The 20858-nt window shown below is 37.9% G+C and overlaps 1 protein-coding gene across 5 annotated transcripts in view; it reads left to right on the top strand.

The window, feature by feature from the left end:
• Positions 1 to 20858, top strand: part of WAC (WW domain containing adaptor with coiled-coil) — a 59999-nt gene that overhangs the window by 27700 nt on the left and 11441 nt on the right. For all 5 annotated transcript variants that reach the window (XM_088533994.1, XM_088533997.1, XM_088533995.1 and 2 more), the window contains exons 7-11: positions 889 to 1197; positions 9239 to 9484; positions 11199 to 11321; positions 12343 to 12491; positions 16306 to 16424. In XM_088533994.1, coding sequence (XP_088390120.1) covers positions 889 to 1197; positions 9239 to 9484; positions 11199 to 11321; positions 12343 to 12491; positions 16306 to 16424 — 946 coding nt within the window. The remainder of the gene's footprint in view (positions 1 to 888; positions 1198 to 9238; positions 9485 to 11198; positions 11322 to 12342; positions 12492 to 16305; positions 16425 to 20858) is intronic.

The following is a 20858-nucleotide window of genomic DNA, read 5'->3' as shown; positions in this document are numbered from 1 at the left end:
CCAGTGTAGTTTGTGTGGCTTTGTAGTGTAGGCTTCAGGTTGGTTTAAAAGTTGCTTCTTTCCTCCTCCCCTCCCTTCTTTTCCCCTCCTGTCTGTGAGCTTTATAAGGCTGAGACTTACAAAAGACAGACTTTCATCACCAGCTCTCTTCCTCCCTTATTCCCCCCTCAAGGAAAGGATGAGCAAAATTTCAACATATAGAGGACAAAAATATGTTTTATTCAAGATGTGCTTGCCATGAAACATAAAAAATTATGTAGTGCAGTAACTGTGACAGATGAAAACCTAGGAACCAAGCAGAGAAGTGTATATATGCTTGACATGTTCCCAGGGAAGCACATTTTAAAGTCTGTTAGCATGTGACAAACACAGATTAGCCACTCATTTGTGTATGATCTTCTTGAATTTATTTGACTGAAAGTAAATTCTTTGCACTGCTACTCAAGTGACTTGAAGTGGGATTCTTTGAAGACAAGAATTTGAAAGCATTACATTGTACCTGTTTGAGTACCTCAAAAGGAAAATAGCATCATTTGTCTAATCACACTAAATACAAGAAAGAAATAATAGAATTTGATTTAAATTTTTTTAGGAAACTTCAAAACTTAACTTTGGCTATAATGCTTTCATCAAAGCACAGTGCTTAACTGGAACTCTAAATCAAGCAAAGGTCAGAAAAAAGTGCTTTTTGTCAGTGAGTAAAATTGCATTTTGTCTTTTTATTTCTGATCTGCTTGAGGGTTTTTTCCTTTTTTAAAAAAATTCTTCAATCAGCTGTTATTATTGATGTGCTACTTAATTAATCACAGTCACTGCAGTCTTAAGCCAAGCTTCTAATTAAATCTTTTTTTTCCTTGTTGCAACATTACTTGGGGAATCCTGCAAAAGTGGAAGACAAGCATTCCAGTGACGCCAGTAGTATGCTCCCACAGAATATTTTATCTCAAACAAGCAGGCACAATGACAGAGACTACAGACTGCCAAGAGCAGAGACTCACAGTAGTTCTACTCCAGTACAACATCCCATCAAACCAGTGGTTCATCCAACTGCTACCCCAAGCACTGTTCCTCCTAGTCCATTTTCTCTACAATCTGATCACCAGCCAAAGAAATCCTTCGATGCTAATGGAGCATCTACTTTATCAAAACTGCCTACATCCACATCTTCCATCCCTTCACAGAAAACAGAGAGAAAAGGTATGTCAGTCCTTATGGTATTTAAGGTGATGGATTACTTCTGCTGATTCAAATATGTTACTTCTAGAATTTGAATATATTTCTTGTCTTGATTCTGTTTAGAACCTCCCTTTGTTTTGATATATTTATCCCCCTTAAATTATGTTTATTTTGCACAACAAATGCACACAATAAATTTCGTTTATTTTGCAAAGTTTCTATTTCTTAATAATGCATATTGGGAACACTTAGAGTCACCAAGCAAAGATCAGACCCTTATTGTGTTAGGCACTGTTTGTGACCCTTCAAAAGCCTACATATTTAATTGCATTTATTTTGTTATTGGGGTAATGAAGCTGCAGAGGAATGTAGGGCTGGAGAGATGTGTTATTAATGATAGTGAGATTCTTTGCTATGGTAATGGCTCATGGAGAGTAACCTTGTGTAAGAAAATATTGGGGGGAAAAGGGACTTGTTTTGACATTGGACTTTTTTTCTATGTGTGCTTTTCTGCCTTTCAACTTTGAGTTTTTGTTTTGCAAAACATTCACGTCAAATGTTCTCTCCTTTAGCCTATTTTCTCTATTTTCATTACAATCTTCAAAATGTGCTTAAAATCCTTATTACTCAATTCTGCCACGTTATTTCATATGTAATTGGACTTCAAACTTGCAAACTTGATATTCTTCCCTGCTTTACTGCACACCCTTTTTTTTTTTTAAGCTGTTTCCAGTAAAATTGAGTAAATGAATTTTGCCTCAGTCAGAGGAATTTGCCCTCACCACAACTGCTACGGCTGTCCTTGGAGAAATCTAGTATTTTTATGTATGTGACACTGCTTTGAGAGCTGAGCATTGATATGTGTAGTGAAGAATAACTTGTAGGACAGACTTTACACCATAGATCTGCCTTCAGAGTCTATATTAGCTTGGATGCTTCCATGCTAAGAATTGCTTAGTTTCTGTGTTCCTGTGCAGCTTTTTTTTTTATGTTTGTATGTGTGAAATGGATAGATTTCATAATACTGATGTCTCATTGCTGAAATGCAGTGTTTCATGACACTTCATTGTGAGCAAATCTAACACTTCCTGAGCTTCAGATAGGGTGGATTAGAGTTTTAAAGTTAATAGATGTAATTGTAGAAGAAGAAAAGATGTAAATAGCTGAACATTAGGCTTGGAATGCTTGCAGTTGCAGAAACCACAAGTTATGAAGCATGGCTTTACTGCTGTTCTTGCAGATACAGAAAAATTCAGTGCATCTTTTATTACGATCAAAGATCATTCAAAAAATATGTGCAGTAGTCTTGCATTTCTCTTTTTGGTGACTTTTAGACTTCCATTTGATGTGAAATTTGACCAGAATAACTTTTGTGGCTATGTATATTAAAAAAAAAAAAAAAAAAAGAGGAGGAAGGAAGATTATTCTGCCAGAATTTCTGCCTCTGCATTGGGAGGTTTGGGGGTGGATTTTTTCTGGTACTTAATCTTCCTGAGGTGTCTGTGAACGTGTAGTACTCCAGGTGTGCAGCTTTTAAAGTTTCCATTTGTAGTTGTTAGACACAATGCAAAAAAAAAAGTTCTGGGATATTCAATCCCCTTTAAAAAATATCTTTGTAGAGTCAGCAAATAGCTTGAGAGCTTTATTTTTATGCTAGTAAAGCAAGCTGTGTTCGATCTTTAATTATTTTTTTCCCCTTAAAAAGAAGTAAAGCTGCCTTTTGGCATTGCTTATAAAAGTAGCTTGGTCTAGATGCCTGAATAATATGTACAGTAGCTCCTGCTCAGAAAAATCTTTACTTCATGACAATGTGTTGCTGGTGGGTTTATGTCAGGATATACATACTATAGGTACTGCTGTTTCAATAGTTGTGTTCCTAGTGTGTATTTTTAATGCAGTAATAGCTATGAAAAGCAAAGTGGAAAAAAAAAAAAACAACAACCAAAGCAGCTTTTTTCAGCTCAGTCTTTTTCTGCAGGGATGTGTTGTAGTCCCCCAATGAGACTGAATAAAGCCCCCTGTTAACAGGAGCCCTCTGCCCTCTTGGTGGCTGGAGGAGCTGGGACCTGCTTGGCCTCCTGCCTGTGCTCGGGGTGTCGCAGGCGGAGGCAGCTGCTCGTTGCTGCAGCAGAGCATGGCCTTGCTAGCCCTGCTTCTTGGCTGCTTTCTCTCCAGAGCTCGCACGGATTTTCCTCTTTAATTCAGTTATTGAATGAAATGTTACCCTGCTGTTTGCATCTCAGCAGCATCTCCATCTGTAGGATACTGCTCACATCCTTCCAGGCCCATCAGGCTGCACTTCTCAGTCAGTGGCCACTGAGCTTCTTCCTCTTCATTTTCACCCTTAGAAAGTTTTGGAAGTAAGAAAACTGCAGTTTGCAGCAGTCAGTTACTAACATTGTTCTTGGTATTGTTGCATCTTCCTCGTTGGCTGAGTTTTGCAGTTTTAAGTATATTACTCAATTCATGTAGCGGTTAGAAAAAATTATGCTAGAGAGACTGTTAGAGGTTTCTTCTGGTATTTCAGATGTGCTTGCTGAGCTTTGCAGTTGCAATTATTTTAGCAACTGTGAAATGGCTTTCTGTGATGTAGAGAGTTGAGGCACATTTGAGAGCTCACTTGTCGTTGTTGCTCTAGTTCACTTGGCAAAATGTGTTTATAAAATTATTGCTCTTGAATGGATTTATCTAGGTATGACTGAAGGATTTCCATAGAAGTGAACTGCATAAAAAGGCTGAATGTGGCTGTCACCCCCTAAGCTCTCTCAGTAGTAACTGTGCACTGGGGTGTGTGCTTACAAGGGCCTTCAGCACAGAAGAACATGTTGGGATTCTTCATCATTAGCAGTAATTAGTTGTTTTAGATGATAGCTGCTTAATCCTTATAGCAGAGGGCAAGGATGGTGAGGAGATAAGGCTTTGGCATTCTGGAAATTTTGTAATGCAGATTTTTTCCCCACTGAGAGCATGATATGAGAGCACATGCGTGGCTCTTGCTAGCGGGGCAATCATACAGCTCAAAGTTGCAGCAGATTGAGGTGGGTAATACTGTAATGTTGGATTTGGAGGGCTTTGAATGTCCTGGTTTTGTTTTTAATGGCATAAATATTACATCGGTAGTGGAAGCTGTTGGAATACTTGAGGGAATGCAGTGGTCACTTGTGGTTTATCCAGCAGCAAGTGGACAGTTTCCGTGTCATTTAAAAAAAAAAAAAAAAAAAAGCTGCTATCAAGAGAGCACTTGTTATATGTGTACAGTTTTTGTACAATTGAGTGTGATGGAGCAGAAACTTATTTTTCTTTTTGCCATTAAAATTCGGATAGCTGTTTCAAATAAGCTTCTCCGTGATTGTCAGAAAGTAGACTGTTTATTTCATTCTGTCACAACACAAGTGAATGGATTTATTTATTTATTTAGGAAGCTTTTTTGAAAGCTCCCAGAAACTGGAAATTTAATGTGTTTATTTTTATTGGGAAATAATTAGTGCAAAGGCATTTTTGGAACAGTGATCTGAGAGGAAAAGCAACAAAAATTGAAATTAATGAAATTCTTCACAATTCAGAGTATCGTAAAGGAATTTATTCTCCTCTGGGTTTTGATTCTTAATCTCATTCAGGTAATGGCCAGAAACTGAAGCACCAAAAGTTCCACAGGAACTTAAGGAAAAATTTCTTAACAGTGAGGGTGCCAGAGCCCTGGAACAGGCTGCCCAGAGAGGTTGTGGAGTCTCCTTCTCTGGAGATCTTCAAAACCCGCTTGGACGCAGTCCTGCGCCACGTGCTCTAGGTGACCCTGTGTGTGCAGGGGGGTTGGACTAGATGACCTCTAGAGGTCCCTGCCAACCTTAACGATTCTATGATTCTATTTATATAGATCAAATTTGCATCTCCTGTTTGTACTATTTTAGTATCAGGTTCAGTGTTAATGTGTTAATTGATGTATTAATGGATAAAATGAGTTTTATGTGTAGCTGACATTTAGTAAAAGAAATATTTTGCAATAATACTGTGGAGTGTTTGTTTATGAGCGTGAAATTACACTGACACAAGAGTAGACGTTAGTGAACCAGAGTTGCCTAACTGAAAGACTTAAATTTGCAAAGAAATTGAACTTTTCTAAATATCATATTTTCATTTTGGACGCTTCATATTGATGGAAGGTTCAAATGCCTTTAAGAAAGATGTGGTTATGTATAATTCTAAACATTTCTGTTTGTAGTCCTAGAATATATTTTAGGAACTCACAACTAGCATTTAAATATTGAAAAGCAAACTGAACTGTGGCCGAGCATTCAGTGAAACAGTCCTGCAGATTCACACCCATCAGGAAAGGGGAATTGCGGAGGAAGAGGAGGGGCAGGGAGCAGTTTTCTGCTTCTGCCTGGAGGAATTTCAGGGGAAATGTGAAGTGATGGCTGAGAGCTAACATGGAGCAAGTGCTGCTCTGAGAAGAGCTTTGCGGTCTGGTGTTACCTTCAGCAGTGAAACATGAAAGTTTTGTTTGGCCACATAAATACAAACAATTGTAAAACTTAAACCTATTGCAGTGCATATTGCACAAAAGCAGATACATAAGTATTTAGAGGCTTTTTTTTTTTCTTTAGTATTATTTGGACTTTATTTCTGTGTCTGAAAGCCAGGGAATAACAGGGAATAATGTAGCTCAGTTTAAGGTCATTAAAGATATGATTTCAATTGTACTAAGACTGTATGGAACTGATTTGAATTCCTTCTATATTTTGCTAGTGTGGTTCACATTTCATCAGAAAGGTATTTCCCTTCGTAGAAAACATACCCATTGAGACTGCTCAATATAAACTACAAATACTTGCACTTTCATAGAATATAAGATATTTTGCAAAAATCTGATTTAGTGAGAACACTTTTTATCCTCTTTAATTTGCTATGAATAACCTTATTTGTGAAATAAGTAGCACTCTGAGTTGTACTTTGCATCCTATATAACATTAAGTAACATAGAATCATTAATACCCTGTGCATAAGTGCTGTAGTCTTTCACTGAGTACAGACTGTTGGTCTTATTCTAATAGTATTATATGGTTGTTATACTATTAACCATCTGAAAAGATGGAAATGTTAGGGGTAGATACATTTTTTTCCGCTTTTTCTTTAGCATTCTTTACGTTGGTAGAATTGAATTCACATCTTTATAGCAGGAATGTTCAGCTGAGCCATAGTGCTTTTTCAGGCCTACTGAAATTCAATTTATTTTTGCATGACAGATTTTAAACACTTTTTTGGGTTTTGTTTGTTTGTTTTTTGAGAAATGAGCAGACACTCAAATCTGAAAATTCCTGTGTGATGCCTTGTTAGCTTGAGTTTCGCTTTGATTCAGTTTCTTGTGCAAAACTACAGCATGGGTCAGAAATTACATTATAGCAGTGAGTAGCAGCTTTAGAGCAATTATTTCCTCCTTTGGTACTACTGGTCGTAGGAGCATTGTCTTACTTGAGCTGAATTAACTCCAATAAAATAACATAACTGTGAAGATGAGTCTAGCTACGTTAAATATTTCTTCAAATTAGACCTAGTTTCTGTTATCTTGCTTGTTAGTTGATTTGGACATTAAATGGACAAAATTGACTTTTTTTTTTTTGTACAAAATTTTAAAGGTTCTCAAAGCTGTAGGGTAGGATAGTTATGTTAATAAGTACTTACATGTCCTGTTGTGTTTAATTGCCTTGCTTTTGTCTGCGACTGTGTCTTACCCCTGTGCGGACTTTGACAGATCTAGGTTCAGTTTAAAGTCTACGTGCTGCTGTTTAGTGTGATAAGGTGCTTGTTTGCTCCGTGTCTTGACTTGCATATGTTCTACTGAGTCTACCTGGAATACCGTAAAATCAGAATATTTTGTGAATAATACTTTTATGCCAGAGACTCATGCAGGTGACTTCAGTGTTTCAAGGCGGCGCTAATACCTAATGGCCTAACTCATATGTCACTGGAAGTGATAAAAGAATTCTCTCTTTGCTTTTGGGTGTCTTTTTTCTTGCCTTTTTTTTTTTTTTTTGCCTTTTTTTTTTCTCTCCCTACTCTTCCACCTTCATAGCACTTCTTGTCTCTTTGTGATGTTTGGAATTTTAAGTTGTTCTTGCGAAAGCTGCTGGCCAAACGATGAGTTTCTGCTGAAATACAATGAAAAGCCAACTCCTTGTCCTGAGGAGCCTGTAGCTGGATAGGGCTGCCCCTTTTCTTGAGGCCCAGGTGCCTTGGCTGTTGCATCCCCACCAGAAGTCAAATAGGGATCGTTGTATGGGTAGTGCTGCCTTCCCCCCCCGGCCCTGTTGTAGTTTGTCGTAGTTGTTTAGGTACTTGACTGAAAAGGTTTTTTTGGGAGTATTTGTGACCTGTCATGAACTATTTCTGCTCTAATAGCATGGAAACAGAATCCTTCTACTTATGCAATTTTCAAATGTATAGTTTGGCAGAAAAATAACTATATTTTCCCCCCTCCCGTGGTCCTCTCCAAAAAATGAAAAATGTCTCCAGTGACTAAGAGGTAATTGCATGACCTTGTTTCATTTACCTCTGAGATTACCTCTGAGGTCTAGAACTTTGATTTACATATTGATAATCATTTTGAATCTTTTTTAGATGTTGTCTTCCAAATTATCATCCAGCTTAAGGGTTACAGTTAAATCTGTCAGAAAACAGCATTCAGAAAGTGTTTGTGACGCTTTATTTGTATCTAATGTAATTTTGTTTCATTTTTCTCCTTTAGTAAAACAGTCAATTTAATCCTCCAGTAATCTTTTGTGTTTAAAAAAAAAAAAAAAAAAAAAAACCTTAGCTTGAGAGAGATTCATAGCCAATTACTTAGCTTCCATGGGAAAACTATTTTAATACTATGTGCCCAAATTATGTTGGGGATAAAAATCCAGATCTTCAATATTCTGGAAAACACTTCGAATAAAATATTGTGTCCCTGTCCATCTCTTCACTCTTTATCCAACCTGTTTGGCATGATAAAGGCGTTAATCTTCACTGTTTGGATTTTTTTTTTTCCTGGTAGGATTGAATGGGCAATAGGGGAAAAGGAAGCCAAAATTGAAGTATAATGGCCCAATCTTTTTAAACAGGGGTGTGAAAGATGTTTGAAACAACTTATGGTATAAAAATAGTAAATGAAAATCTTTTCAGTGACGGAATTTCTCACAGTACTGGAATGAAGGAGACACATTCATATTAACTGAAAGTCAGATTTAAAATTAATGAAAAGATGCACATTAATTGGAACAAATTGCCATATAGTATGAATGAATTTAATTGCCAAACAGCTTAATGTGAGAAATAATCATTGTTATTTGCTAAAGTAAGATTAATTAAGTAGAAGATACAGGTTTTGATTCATCATGCAAAATTTGAAATTAATTATGGGCAGATATAATTCTGGATGTTTTTCCCCTCTGCTATAGAATTGTCAACAGCTCTCTCTTACATATGTAGTATAGCTCATTGCCCTCTCAGTACGGAGCAATGTTGCTAGACTGTTATTTTTTTTGTAGTCTGGACTCTGAATAAAGGAAGTATGGCTTATAACGTCCCCTCAAATTTGACATACTGTCTAGCTATTGATGAAGCTCATGGACTTTACAAGATTTTTGTTATCATACGTTTTCTAAAGGAGGATAGGAATTATGGGTAAAAAATGAATATGAAATATGCATGTATGCACAATAGATGGGGGAAAAAAAAAGATCTTTTTTGTCTCAGATTTGTTCTGAAAGCAGTCTATCAGCAAAAAAAAAAAAAAAATCTTTTTCTAACCCCGTCAGTTTTCAATCTTAATTCTTGAAGTAAAAAAAAGATATATATATATTTTTTTCTTATTTTTTCTTACTAAATGTTAGACTCCAGGAGCTGTAGTGGCACTGGCTATCAAGTACCTTCAGTTTTTGTTTTGTTTGTGGTAATATGCAGCTTTTTTGAGCAGTGGTTAAAAAGTTGATCATCTAGATTTAATATGGATATTTTAGTAGTGAGGAAAGTTGTGAGGTTGTATTGGGGGAAAAATGTAAATTACTGTGTGCCTTCTGTTTAGAGTCTGCATCTCTGGACAAGTCCGTACCCCATTCTTGCACAACTCCTTCCACATCTTCGGCTTCTGGACTGAATCCAACTTCGGCACCTGCTTCATCTGCTCCCACAGTCCCCGTCTCACCTGTCCCACAATCACCAATTCCCCCGTTACTGCAGGACCCAAATCTCCTTCGACAGCTGCTGCCTGCTCTGCAAGCCACATTGCAGCTTAATAATTCTAGCGTAGATATATCCAAAATCAATGAAGGTAAGGATACCCTTAAAGTTAATGTAGCCTTTATTTATGTAAATCCGTGTATTATAGGGCAGGAGGCTGTGCTTAATGCAAAAGATTAAATAAATAGATAACTGAAGTAAGGGTGGCTGCTTTTTTGTTGTAGTGGGGGTGGTGGTGTTTAAATTAGCTGAATAAGCTTTAATTAACCCAATAAATATGGAGGTACTAATGAGCAGTACCGATTGCGGTGAGATTGGAGACTTAGTTACCATGCGAGCATTCGTTTGTTGCACAAAACTTTGAGCTTTTGCTGTTTTGTGTCTTCATATTCTTTGTCTTCTCTAGTTTGTGTGATTTTTCTGCATTTTCCAAAAAACGAAACCTTCACTGATTCTTATCTTGTCGCCTGTCAGCCTTTTTTTTTTTTTTTTTTTTTTACTAAACATGTATTGGCCACTCTGAATGAGGTTGGGCAATCACTAGCAATACCTGTTGCTTTCCGAAAGGTTTTGGTAGTGGGGATGTGCACAGAGAACGTTAAAACTTTAAAATATGCTTATGTGCTATTAATGAAGATCAGGCTGGGGAACGTAGAGGAAAATTTTGATCTCCAGGAAAGTTTCAATTCAGTACTGCAAGACAAAATTAGTCATTCCTGGAGAATTTAAGCCTGACTTAAAAATGATGCATCAGTAATTGTGCCAGCAAGCTAACTTTTTTGTGTATGTGTGCAATTTTTGTGTATTCCTCAGCTATTTTGTCATGTAGGCCTAGTTTATCCAAAGAAAACTTAAAACTAGCTATAGTGCCTTTCTCTTCAATGACAAGTTGAATTGATGCATTTTGAGCGTTTTACTTGAGAAGAAGTTTGCATGTGAAAGTTTACTGAAGAATAAAATGTGTAAAATATTTTGAACTTGTTATGCAATAACTAAAAATAACTTTTATATGAGATTTTAATGGACTTTCATGGATAGCACCTTTCTTAAGGTCAAAATACTGAAAATATTAGTTAAAATTTAGGACTAATACCACATTAGGATTATTTATAAGGAGAAGCTGTCAGTTGAATTTCCGTTTAATCAGCAAATGCTATGTCTTCGTTCAGTAATAGGTAGATAGGATATTCTTTTCGTTGTCCTGGGAGGAGCTCTGAAAACCTTATTGTACCAGATTGGACTAAAAAGTGGGAATGTTACTGTGGTTCGTGATGGAAAACCACATGTCCGGTAAAAAGACTCCACTTGTATTTTGCTGGGAAGCTGCCGAGCTTTTGGCTCCCAGCCTCGTTCTGCGGCCGTGGCCCCGCAGCAGCCGCCCGTCAGCGTCGAAACCCAGTGATCTGGTGCTGTTGGCCAGCACGAGTGCTCGGGTCGCGGGTGCACGAGGGCCGTGGCTCCCCCTTTGCCCATCCCGCAGAGGCAGTCTGAGGTTTTGCTAGCAGCTTAGGTTTTCTTTGAGCAAAACCGTTTTTTTTTTCCCCAATGATAAATACTTCAGTGCATTACTGCTTTCCCATCTGGGATTTTTTTTTTTCATCCTCAAGTATTTGAAGGGGTAATACTGTTTGCGTAAAATGTATTTGGTAGTTTTTGGGATTTTTTTTGCCACTGAAAAATAGTTGTTCTCCCTGATACAGGGATATCCCTTGGTACAGTTGATATCCCTGGTAACTGCATCTACAGTTTGAACAGTTTAAACTGACGTTCCGGAATTGTCGCTGAGACTCGTTGTTTGTTTTTAGTTCTTACAGCAGCTGTGACACAAGCCTCTCTGCAGTCTATACTCCATAAAATTCTCACTGCTGGACCATCTGCTTTCAATATTACTTCCCTAATTTCTCAAGCTGCACAACTGTCTACGCAAGGTATTCAGAGTCATATTTTCACTTCTCTTATAAAATTGTTGGGTTGTATTGTATAAAAGCATTTGAAACTTAGAGAAGCTGCCTCCTAGTGTACTGTCTTTAGTGTAGAAGTGTAATGTAGAGGACACTGAGCTTTTATCCTGCCTTTGGGAAAAAGGAAGAAAATAAGTTCTTTATTTGGGGGGCAGAAAACTGATAAAAAATGAATAAATGCTGTTCTCTGTCACTTTGGGGTTTTATCTTTGCATAGTAGCTAATGCTGTATGAGCATGTCAAATGTGTGCAAGATCCTAAATTTACTCTGAAATGTTTAGTTAGACTTACCTAACGTTTAACAGAATATTCACTACTTCCTGTATTTCAGGAACTTCCATGCTTTTTCAGTTTCCAGGCATGGTGTTTTTTCAGGTATCGGTAGATTCTGTCTTGTAACTTAATAAGCCAAGTAACTGGAACCAGAGACGTAACTGCAGTCATGCAGTTTTGTCAGTGAAGAGTATTTTGTTGATACTAATTTTTATTATGCTAATTTATTTTGCTAGTAATGATTTTCAACTGATAAAACAATGGTGAGGGTGTGTGTGGATCTTTATTTTTGGAAGTCAGATGACCAAAATGGAATGAACAGGTTTCTAGATGCATTTTTTTTTGTGCCTTTTGTCAGTTAAATTGAATCAGGCAATCTAAAATAGGACACCAATAAGAACAGTGAACTACTTCGTTTGTGTGTTTTTTGTTTTTGTTTTTAAAGTATTGCACAAAGTCCTTGCACCCCAGTCTTCCCCCATAGACACTTCACCATACTTTGGAACACTCCAGAGTTTTAGAAATTTGGATGTTTGGGGAGAATATAGATTTTTAGTTAGAATTCTTGTTGAACATTTGATCTTGTCAGTTGCTTTTGTCCCCTATTCAAATTCAATCTGTTAAGTATTTTTTAATACAGCATACTGCAAGTTCAGAAGAAGATCTAATTCATATCAGATGGTTTTATGAAAGCAATATCTTTTTGACTTTCCAGCTCAGCCATCTAATCAGTCTCCAATGTCTTTAACATCGGATGCCTCATCACCCAGGTCATATGTGTCTCCCAGAATAAGCACCCCTCAGACTAACACTGTTCCTCTGAAACCATTGATGACTACGCCACCCGTCTCATCACAGCAGAAGGTAAGCTGCTTTTGAAAGGTTTATGGCATGTCGTAATCAGAAACCATTCATGGTAATGTGAAATATTACTGCTGCATATCCTTTTATTAGCATTTACATATATGGTGTGAAGTGCACATTATCTTTCCTAGGATATTCGACGTTTGTCGTGATATAACTGATGTTCAGTGTTCTCTCTAGATTGGATAGCAAGTTAATCCATTTTAGAAGTGACAAAAATATTCTTGCATTTTAATTTTCCTAATTAAAATAAATGTATTGCTGCTTCAGAAGCTTTTCAAATTTCAGATTCGCTTCTGTTGTTTCTACCAGTCATCTTTCACCTTGATTCTGGTTTTAGAGTGCAAATTTTTGAAAGGTGATATTTGCAGCTTTGTATTAGTTTGTTGAAGAAGTAAGAAAACATCCAGAAGCAACTGATTTTTTGCTGTTATCGCAGTAGAATTTAAGGGTGGAATTCAAACTTTCCTTTTCTTGAAGAAAAGCTTGTGCTTGCTTCAGAAGGCACTTCATGCCACAGGAAGGTCTGGAGACATTACCAAGAGATCAATGTTCTAGCATTTTTATATGGTAACAGAGTCTTGCTCAAAGGGCAGTGGTTGATGTAGTTTTCTGGGCTTTAGCCAAGAAAAGATTGTTGAAATGGGAGAGAGATTCCAAGTGAAGCCAGAATTGATTTAGAATTGCTTGTGGTGTTTACAAGGTAAACATGGTCTGCCCCCTCCTTCCCTCCCTGCCTTCATTCAGAGTTTCCTAATTGGATCAGTGATGAAGAAACATTAATTGAAGCTAATTGCTATTCTCTTAAGGACCTTTTAGGGGTGAGTGGAGCCGTTGAAGAAAATACAAAGCTGCTTCTTGTCATCTTGATTTTTTTTTTTATGACCCTTCTAGTGCTTCATCGTTTGGAGGGGAAAAAATGTCATTTCTAGAATCTGAACTCAGATTCCATCCTGCAAGAGGCTGTATTGACAAATATTTATTTATTTATTAGTAGGTTTTTTGGTACGCTTATTTGGTAGAATTTTGTCCTGTGCTCTGCTTGGGAGATCAGAGCCTCTGTTTTGCAGTGCATGGTTGAGGAAAGCAGATACAGGCAGAGGTGTTCAAGATGAGCTCCTCTCTTTTCCTAAGGTGCTCTTTTGATTTCTTCTGCCTCCTCCCTGTGTTAAAATTCATATTGTATGTCAAGGAAGAGGAGAGATACAGAGTTTAAGCACCTATTGTGAAGGAGGAAGTTGTTACTTAAAGGAAAGTGAAGCTAGGGCTTTTTTCTGCCCTCTGTCTAGTAACCTTTGATGTTGGAGATAGTTTCGTAGGAAAAGGTAGAGCTCCAGGTATAAAACTTCTGTTTCTTTTAAGAATGATATAAGAAAAAAAAATCCATCAGGTGGTTGTGAGTAATGGGAGGAGGTTAGGAAGCAGCTGGACTTTTCCTAGAGGTTTTCTGCTTTCATTAAATGAGGAGCTATCCTTTTCATTGTACAGATCTTTATTTTAGGAGGGAGAGCCTCAGGTTTTAAACTGGTCTATCAATATGTTGCTCAGTATTTGTGTTTTTTTGTTTTGTTTTGTTTTGCTGGCTTCTTGGCAAAGAAATGAAGAATATTTTTTCCCCTGGAAGGAAGAAATAGCTTCTCTGCAGTTGGGCGGTCACTTCTTCAGTGTGAGAAGTGTTGCTGTAGGCTGTGGGGTTAGAAAGGATGAGATTCCATCTATTTAGTAACCTGGTGTGCAGAATTTCTCCCCTGGTATTTTCAGAATGTGGTGTTATGCATTTATTTGTATGTTCTTAATAGGTTTTAAAAACCGATCCCATTTCTAATTTTATGGTCGTATCGTGGTACACATTCTGAAATTATTGTGTTTAAATCCACATTTTCTTCAAGGAGCACCTTAACAAGATGAGATTGCATACTTGGTTTATTTTTGAATCACATGCAATGTGGTTGCAAACCAAGTGTTAAATTTAATAAATTTGAGGTACTCATGATAAGCTGTAAAGCATCTACTTGAGAACAACCTCAATTAATGATGATGGACCAATTTGCATTATATACAGGGACAGGCTTTTAGCCCTCCTCTCTCGTGGGTCCTCATAGCTGTTACGGTTGCAATGTCCCACTGTAGGAATAACTTTGTATTATAACTTTTTAACAGGAATAACTTTGTAACAGGAATAACTTTGTATTATAACTTTGTAACAGAAATACTAGTAACATGGGCCTGCAGGATCTTTTTTTAGCTTATATTCCTCAAATTGGTGCTGACAACAGAGCTGTTTTTTAAAAACAGATAGAGCATCTAGATCCAGGAGTAAAAAATGCTCAATAACAAATACTTTTTTCAATTTAGTGAAGAAAAATCTTTTTTGATAAGTTTCTTTTATTGATACAGTTCTGTTCTTAAAAAGATATCAAGATGAAAACTTACTTAGTGGCTGTTTTAATAGTCATTTAGATATGCCAGTCAATCAGGCTACCTTGTTCACTTCTGCCATAATGAAGTAGTGCCGGGCCAGGACACAGATCCTTTTAGAAGACAGACTGGTTGGCTCAGGGTGCTCGTGCCTAGGGGCAGCCAAAGCTGAGCGGGCACAGGGCAAGCAGAACACGCCTGCATTGCCCTGCACAGGCAGCCAAGGTTGCCACTAATGGTATTGGCACGTAGTCTTTATTCTTTACTATTCCCTATACCTTTGATTACTTAGTGTCTTTGAAGATCCTGGGAAATACAGAATAGTTAAGAGTTTGTCTTGCTCCTGTAGTGGTTCGTATTTTGAACTCACAAATTCCAGTTTTCCCAACCAAGCCTTTTAGACATAGTGAGTGTGTTTGAGATTACGTTAAGATTTTCTGCATGTTTAGAGAAAGTAACTCATGCGTGTTGCGCTTGCTCTGGTATCTGTGGCCGTTTCACAGGAGTCTGTTCCTGAAACAGTAACTTCTGCAAGTTCTGGTAGTTGCTAGTTAGTCCTACAGCCCAATTTGCTCTTGCCTGTTTGGATTCACAGAAGCTGCTTTTCCTCCTCTCACTGTTAAATTTCTAGGTTTCTGTGGGAAAATAACGTTTTGAGCTGCTTCCTTTTTTCCCCTTTATTTAAAAGGAACAGAGATTTACAAAGCATGAACAAAAAACTGAATTTTAGATAGTGTAACTTTAATTTTAGAAGATGTTAAGGTATGTGTATGTGAAGCAGGTAACTTGAGCTATTAGTTTTATTTTATTGTTTATCATCTTCCATAGATTCAAATGGACAGATAAATTTAAAGGGGAGGATTAGCAGACTGAAAAATAAGTTTTCAAGTTTTCTTTTTTGTTTCTGCCAGAGATGTTAGAATTATAAGCTATTTTTCTTTGTTTTTTGAGAACAAAGTTAGCATAAGATCTTCAGTTCTAGTAACGACACTACAATAATGTATTTTAAACTGGCGAACTCTAGCGAGAAGTTTGTCCTAGATAATGAACAACTCTTCTGAAGCTGGAAATGGGCTTGTTGCTGAAATGAAGGATATAAGCAAAACAAATTACATTGGACTATATTACCTGATAAACTTAGAGTTTTGAATTGTCAGGTGGATCTAAACTTTTTTTTTTTTTTAAAAAAAAAAAAAAAAAAAAAAGCTCTTTTAAGTAGAGCCCTAGAGCTAGACAGATTAATCCTTGTCGTGTGAATGCTGTTAAAATTGTTTTTAATTTAAGACTTTGGACCAAAAAAAGAGTGGTGTTTTGCTTGGGAGTTTCTGTATTTTCCTGTGGTTCTTGTACTCAGTCTTCCTGTGCAGGAAAGCTAACGGCGTTTTGAACTTTTCAGGTTACTACTCCAGGTGTGAAACAAGGACCAGCTTCGCAGTCAGCACCGCAGCAACCAGTAATAGCTGACAAGCAGGCAGGGCATGAACCTGCCTCTCCACGAAGTCTTCAGCGTTCGAGGTATATTGAAATACTTGTCTGTACTGTCTTCTGTGTTCGCCTTGATCCACCCTGTATCGTGTACGTTGCAGTTTGTGAAGTTTTCTTCAGCATTTTTATTAAAGCTGTGGTTTAGCTCTGCTGCTGCTGAAATGATGCAGCTAAATAACTTCAGCACAGAGTTCATGTGGCAGATTCTCTGCTTTAGTTTTGTGTGCACTACTAGTGGTCTGTTTCGAGATGCAAAAAAGATTTCATGTTTCTCCCCTGTTGTTATGGAGTTAGTAAAGCAAGTGATTCTCATTCTTCTGCAAAGGCTGATTTCAGACTCTGGAGTTGTGTTTTCTTTCCATGTGGATATAGAATTGAATTCTTTAACTGTATGTGATTCCCTTAGAATCAGATATTTGTGGTTTCATGCTGTAGTGCAGATTTGATTTTTAAATTAGTAAGAGCTTGTGTGTGCCATGTGATTTTTGTTACCTTAATGTAAAACATTAAAGAACTAAGTAAGCTTCACAAATGCTTTTTCTTGGCCAGATGTTTTTGTCCGCGTTACAGCCTGTTCAGATGTTGCAAGATACGAACGTTTAGCCCTTGATTTACAAGCCACGCTTAGAATACGTGTCTTGCCTGACATTTCCTTGGGGAAAATGGGTTTCTCCCTATGTACCTGCTATTACCCTCATAGATACCATCTATGCTTTGTCTTGCAGTCAGTCTGTGATGGAGTGGTGGGTAGGACCCCTTCTTGTGACAGGGCTCTTGGAAAAACTGAGCTGTCACTATGGGCTCCCAAAAGTCTGCAAGCAGCTGTGCTTTCTAAAAGCTAGTTTTTTATGATGCTTTTATATCATGGGCTGTGATACTAAAAGAAAAATCCCTTTCTCTGTCAGCACTTGTAGAGCTTCATGGTGGAGTTTTCCAGATCATAAAATAGTCATGTCATTTATCTGTGCTTTTGGGACTAAGAACAGGGGACGACTTTCATTTCTATCTCATTGATACACTAACTTTTTTTTAAGCATTTTTTCAAATATTTTAAACAGCATTTTATTTTATTTTTGATTGGCGGCCTGATCCCAGTGAATGGTCTCACTGGAGATTCAGAACGGTGATACTCATCTGTGTGTGTGGAGGCAAACAGGAACAAGTGGGAAGCTTTTGAGGTGTTCTTTTTTTTTTCTTTTTTCTTTTTTTTTTTTTTTGATGCATACTTGGTTTTGATTTTTGGCAGATGTCTAACATAAAGTTCAGTCTAGTTTGTAGTTAGTGGCTTCTTTATATTGTCATTTCGTCAGTTGGTCTCTAGTAATTATGGATGGTGGTGTCTAAATCTTTCTGAATAGTAGTATCAAAAACTAGTTTTCAGCAACCAGCTAAACCTTTATAATATGGAGCAGTGAGGTTGTGGTGGTTGTGAATGAGAAACATTCCCTCTGTCCTTGGCTGGTTCTCCTTTTCCCATAGGAAATCTTGTTAAGGAAGACAGCGACCTCCTTGAGACATTCACAGTGACTTGAAGTCTGAAGTGATATTGGGGGTATCTCACTGGCTTTTGCATACCCTTTGGGGGTTATAGGATCTGCTACCCCGGCAATACCCTTGCTCTCATGCAGTTCTCTCCAGGGATCCCCTGGCCCTTTCCAGACCAGTGCTCCACGTAGCCTCCACACATGTTGGAGAGGGTGAGCTGAGTTGGTCCAGGCAGCGGCACACGTAGAACAGAGAGGCCTCTCGTATTTGCGAAGGAGATTTGCTGGTGGTTGGTAGCTCTTAAATTGTTGTTTGTGACAGTGATGTATCATGTGTCACTCATTCCTAGCTTTTTAGGAAGCATCTCATTTGCAAAAATACAAGATTAAGGAAGACATGATTTGGGAAAACCTGAGTCTGATAATTTCTTTTGTTCAATGAAAGGGAGTTGGAAAAGAGTGGACTAGTTCAGGCTTAGATTTACTCATCCTCAAAAGACTTGCTGTGTCTAGGCAGTATTTTTGAATTGATACAGCAAAGATTGACTACTTGCTTCTACAAGAAATGAAATGGGACTGAGAACTGCTCCTGAGCCTTGCTGCCTTTACCTTTATATCGGAATAAACAACAAGATGAATTGTGGGAAGCCAGTCCAAAAAAGTTCTGTGAATTAATGTTTCTTTTTTGTTTCTGTGTGGTGACAGTTTGGATATGGATTCATTATGTAGAAGTTGGTCACAGTTGTGTTTCTTTTGCCTCATTTGCCTTCTTATCAAAAGTTTTAGGCAAATAGTGCCTTCAGACCAGATAAAAATAATTCTAACTCCAAGAAATGTGTGAATAGCTCTTGTTGACTTTAAAATTTTGAATATTCCTGGGGTGTAATGAGCTTTCTTTAAGAGGTACCCTGGGTTATGGATACTTTAATAATGAAATTGAGTTCCTAATAGTTTCTTTTTATTTCTTTAAAGAGTATTTTTCCTTTATCTCTAGAAAAAGCAAAGCTGTTAGCAGGAAGAGAGTTGGACTTTTTGCGGGGCAGAATGTTTGATTCAGTAGTTGGCAGTAGTGTCTTTCAGAACTGTCCTTTTTTCATGTTCTTGCCTTAGTAAAACCATTTTGTAACCTGTGGTGTTGACGTTCTTTATCTATATCTATCACCTATAAATGATCTTTATCATTTAGCAGTTCAGAAAAGTATTTGGCTTTATTAAAGCATTTAAAAGTATAAGAGCAGTTTGCAACTTCCTCTGTCATTGCTGTATCGGCAGCTCCCCCTGCTGTTGAATAGCTGTGCTAGGGAATTTTATGGTAGTAGGTTCACAATTAAGTACAACTTTAAAAAATAAAATAAAAACGTGTTGTTTCCCTAGAAGATTTATGATTGGTTGAAGAGATTTTGGAGTCAGAAATGAGATTGATAAGTGGAGGGAAGTAATAGGGAAGTTTTGGTCCCCTTTCAACAAAGGCATAAGCCCTGAAGATAATGTCTGTCTTTCTTAGTTAATAAATACATCCTTTCTGTCTATTATTATTCTGATGATGTTGTTTGTGTGCACAGAATAATTTAGATTGGAAGGGATGTCCAGAGGTCATCCAGTCTGAGCCCCTATTCCAGGTAGGATCAGCAAGATCAGGTTGCTGATGGCATCGCCTAGTTGATTTTTGAATAGCTCTAAGGACAGGGTTTTCACTGCATCCCCGGGCATCTTTCAATGTCTGACTAACCTTATAGTGGGGAAAAAAAATCCTTATATCTAATCAGAATTTTCCTTGTTGCAGCTTGTGTCCCTGCCTCTTGTCTGTGCACCTCAGAAGAATCTGGTTATGTCTTCTTTACAGCCTCCTATCAGGTAGCTGAGGGCAGCAAGAAGATCCTTGAACCCACCTCTTCCAGGTTTTTCTTTTCCAGGCTTAACAAACCTGGTTCTTCCACCTTCACCCAATATGCCATACACTTTAGCCCCCTCAGCGTCTTAGTGGTCCTCAGTGGGCTCCCCCAGGACGGCAGTGTCTGCCTCATCCAGTTGTGTCTGAGTTCACAGTACTCCCAGTGCGCAATCCAGTGCGGAAAGGAGGTGGAGGGAGCAGCTTTCCTCAGCCTGCTTCACTCCCATTAGTACTGCTCGACGTGCAGCCTTTGCCACAGGGATGGACATGCTGCTGACTTGCATTTAACTTGTCTACCGAGATCTTCACATCCTTTTCATCAAAGCTGCTTTCTATTCAGCTATATCTATATGTTGAGTGTCCAGGCTGCGTTGTTTCATAGGGTTATTCCATCTTGGCTGCAGGTTTTTGAATTTGCCCTTATTGAACTCATCTCCTATTAGCCTATTCCTTCAGCTGGTTGAGATCTCTCTGAATAATAATCTACCTTGCATCATAATGACTGTTTTCCCCAATTAGATGTCATCAGCAGATATGCTGAAAGTGTACTCTCTGTCATCCTATAGGTCATTATACAGACTTTAAGTAGTTTTAGTTCGAGTATTGATCAGTGAAGGATGCGGCCAGTCACTGGCTGCTGATTAGCCTTGATTCTGCTCACTGCAACCCTTTGAGCTCATTGGTACTGCCAGTTTTATGTCTATGGCTGAAATATAGAGAGGATGAGTGGACTGTCAAATTAAAAATACAGTGGAAAGGCATGTTAGAAGTCTTGCTAAAGAAGAATGTCTCCAATTTCCCCATGTCCATTGAGCTGATCATCTTATCATGGAAGGCAGTTAGCTTGACCAGGCATAACTTGCCCTTGGTAAATCTGTGCTGTTCTCCTAAGAATGCCTTTTAGTATTTCATGTGTCTGGAAAGAGCTTCCAGGATGAATTACAGTGTAATTTCCCTGGTGACTGAGGTGAGGTCAGCTAGTCTGTACTTCCCAGATTGTCTTTACTGCTCTTCCTGAAGACGGGCATAACTCATTTTTCCCCATCTTAAGGAGTTTTAGTGTGTCCAGCAGAGAGCCACGAAGATGAT

The sequence above is a fragment of the Tinamus guttatus genome, unplaced genomic scaffold (genome assembly GCF_059628265.1).
Source record: "Tinamus guttatus ecotype Peru unplaced genomic scaffold, ASM5962826v1 Tinamus_guttatus_pri_ptg000530l, whole genome shotgun sequence".
NCBI classification, from domain to species: domain Eukaryota; kingdom Metazoa; phylum Chordata; class Aves; order Tinamiformes; family Tinamidae; genus Tinamus; species Tinamus guttatus.
Note: the sequence above shows the minus strand (reverse complement) of the source record. Positions and strands in the feature narration are given on the sequence as shown.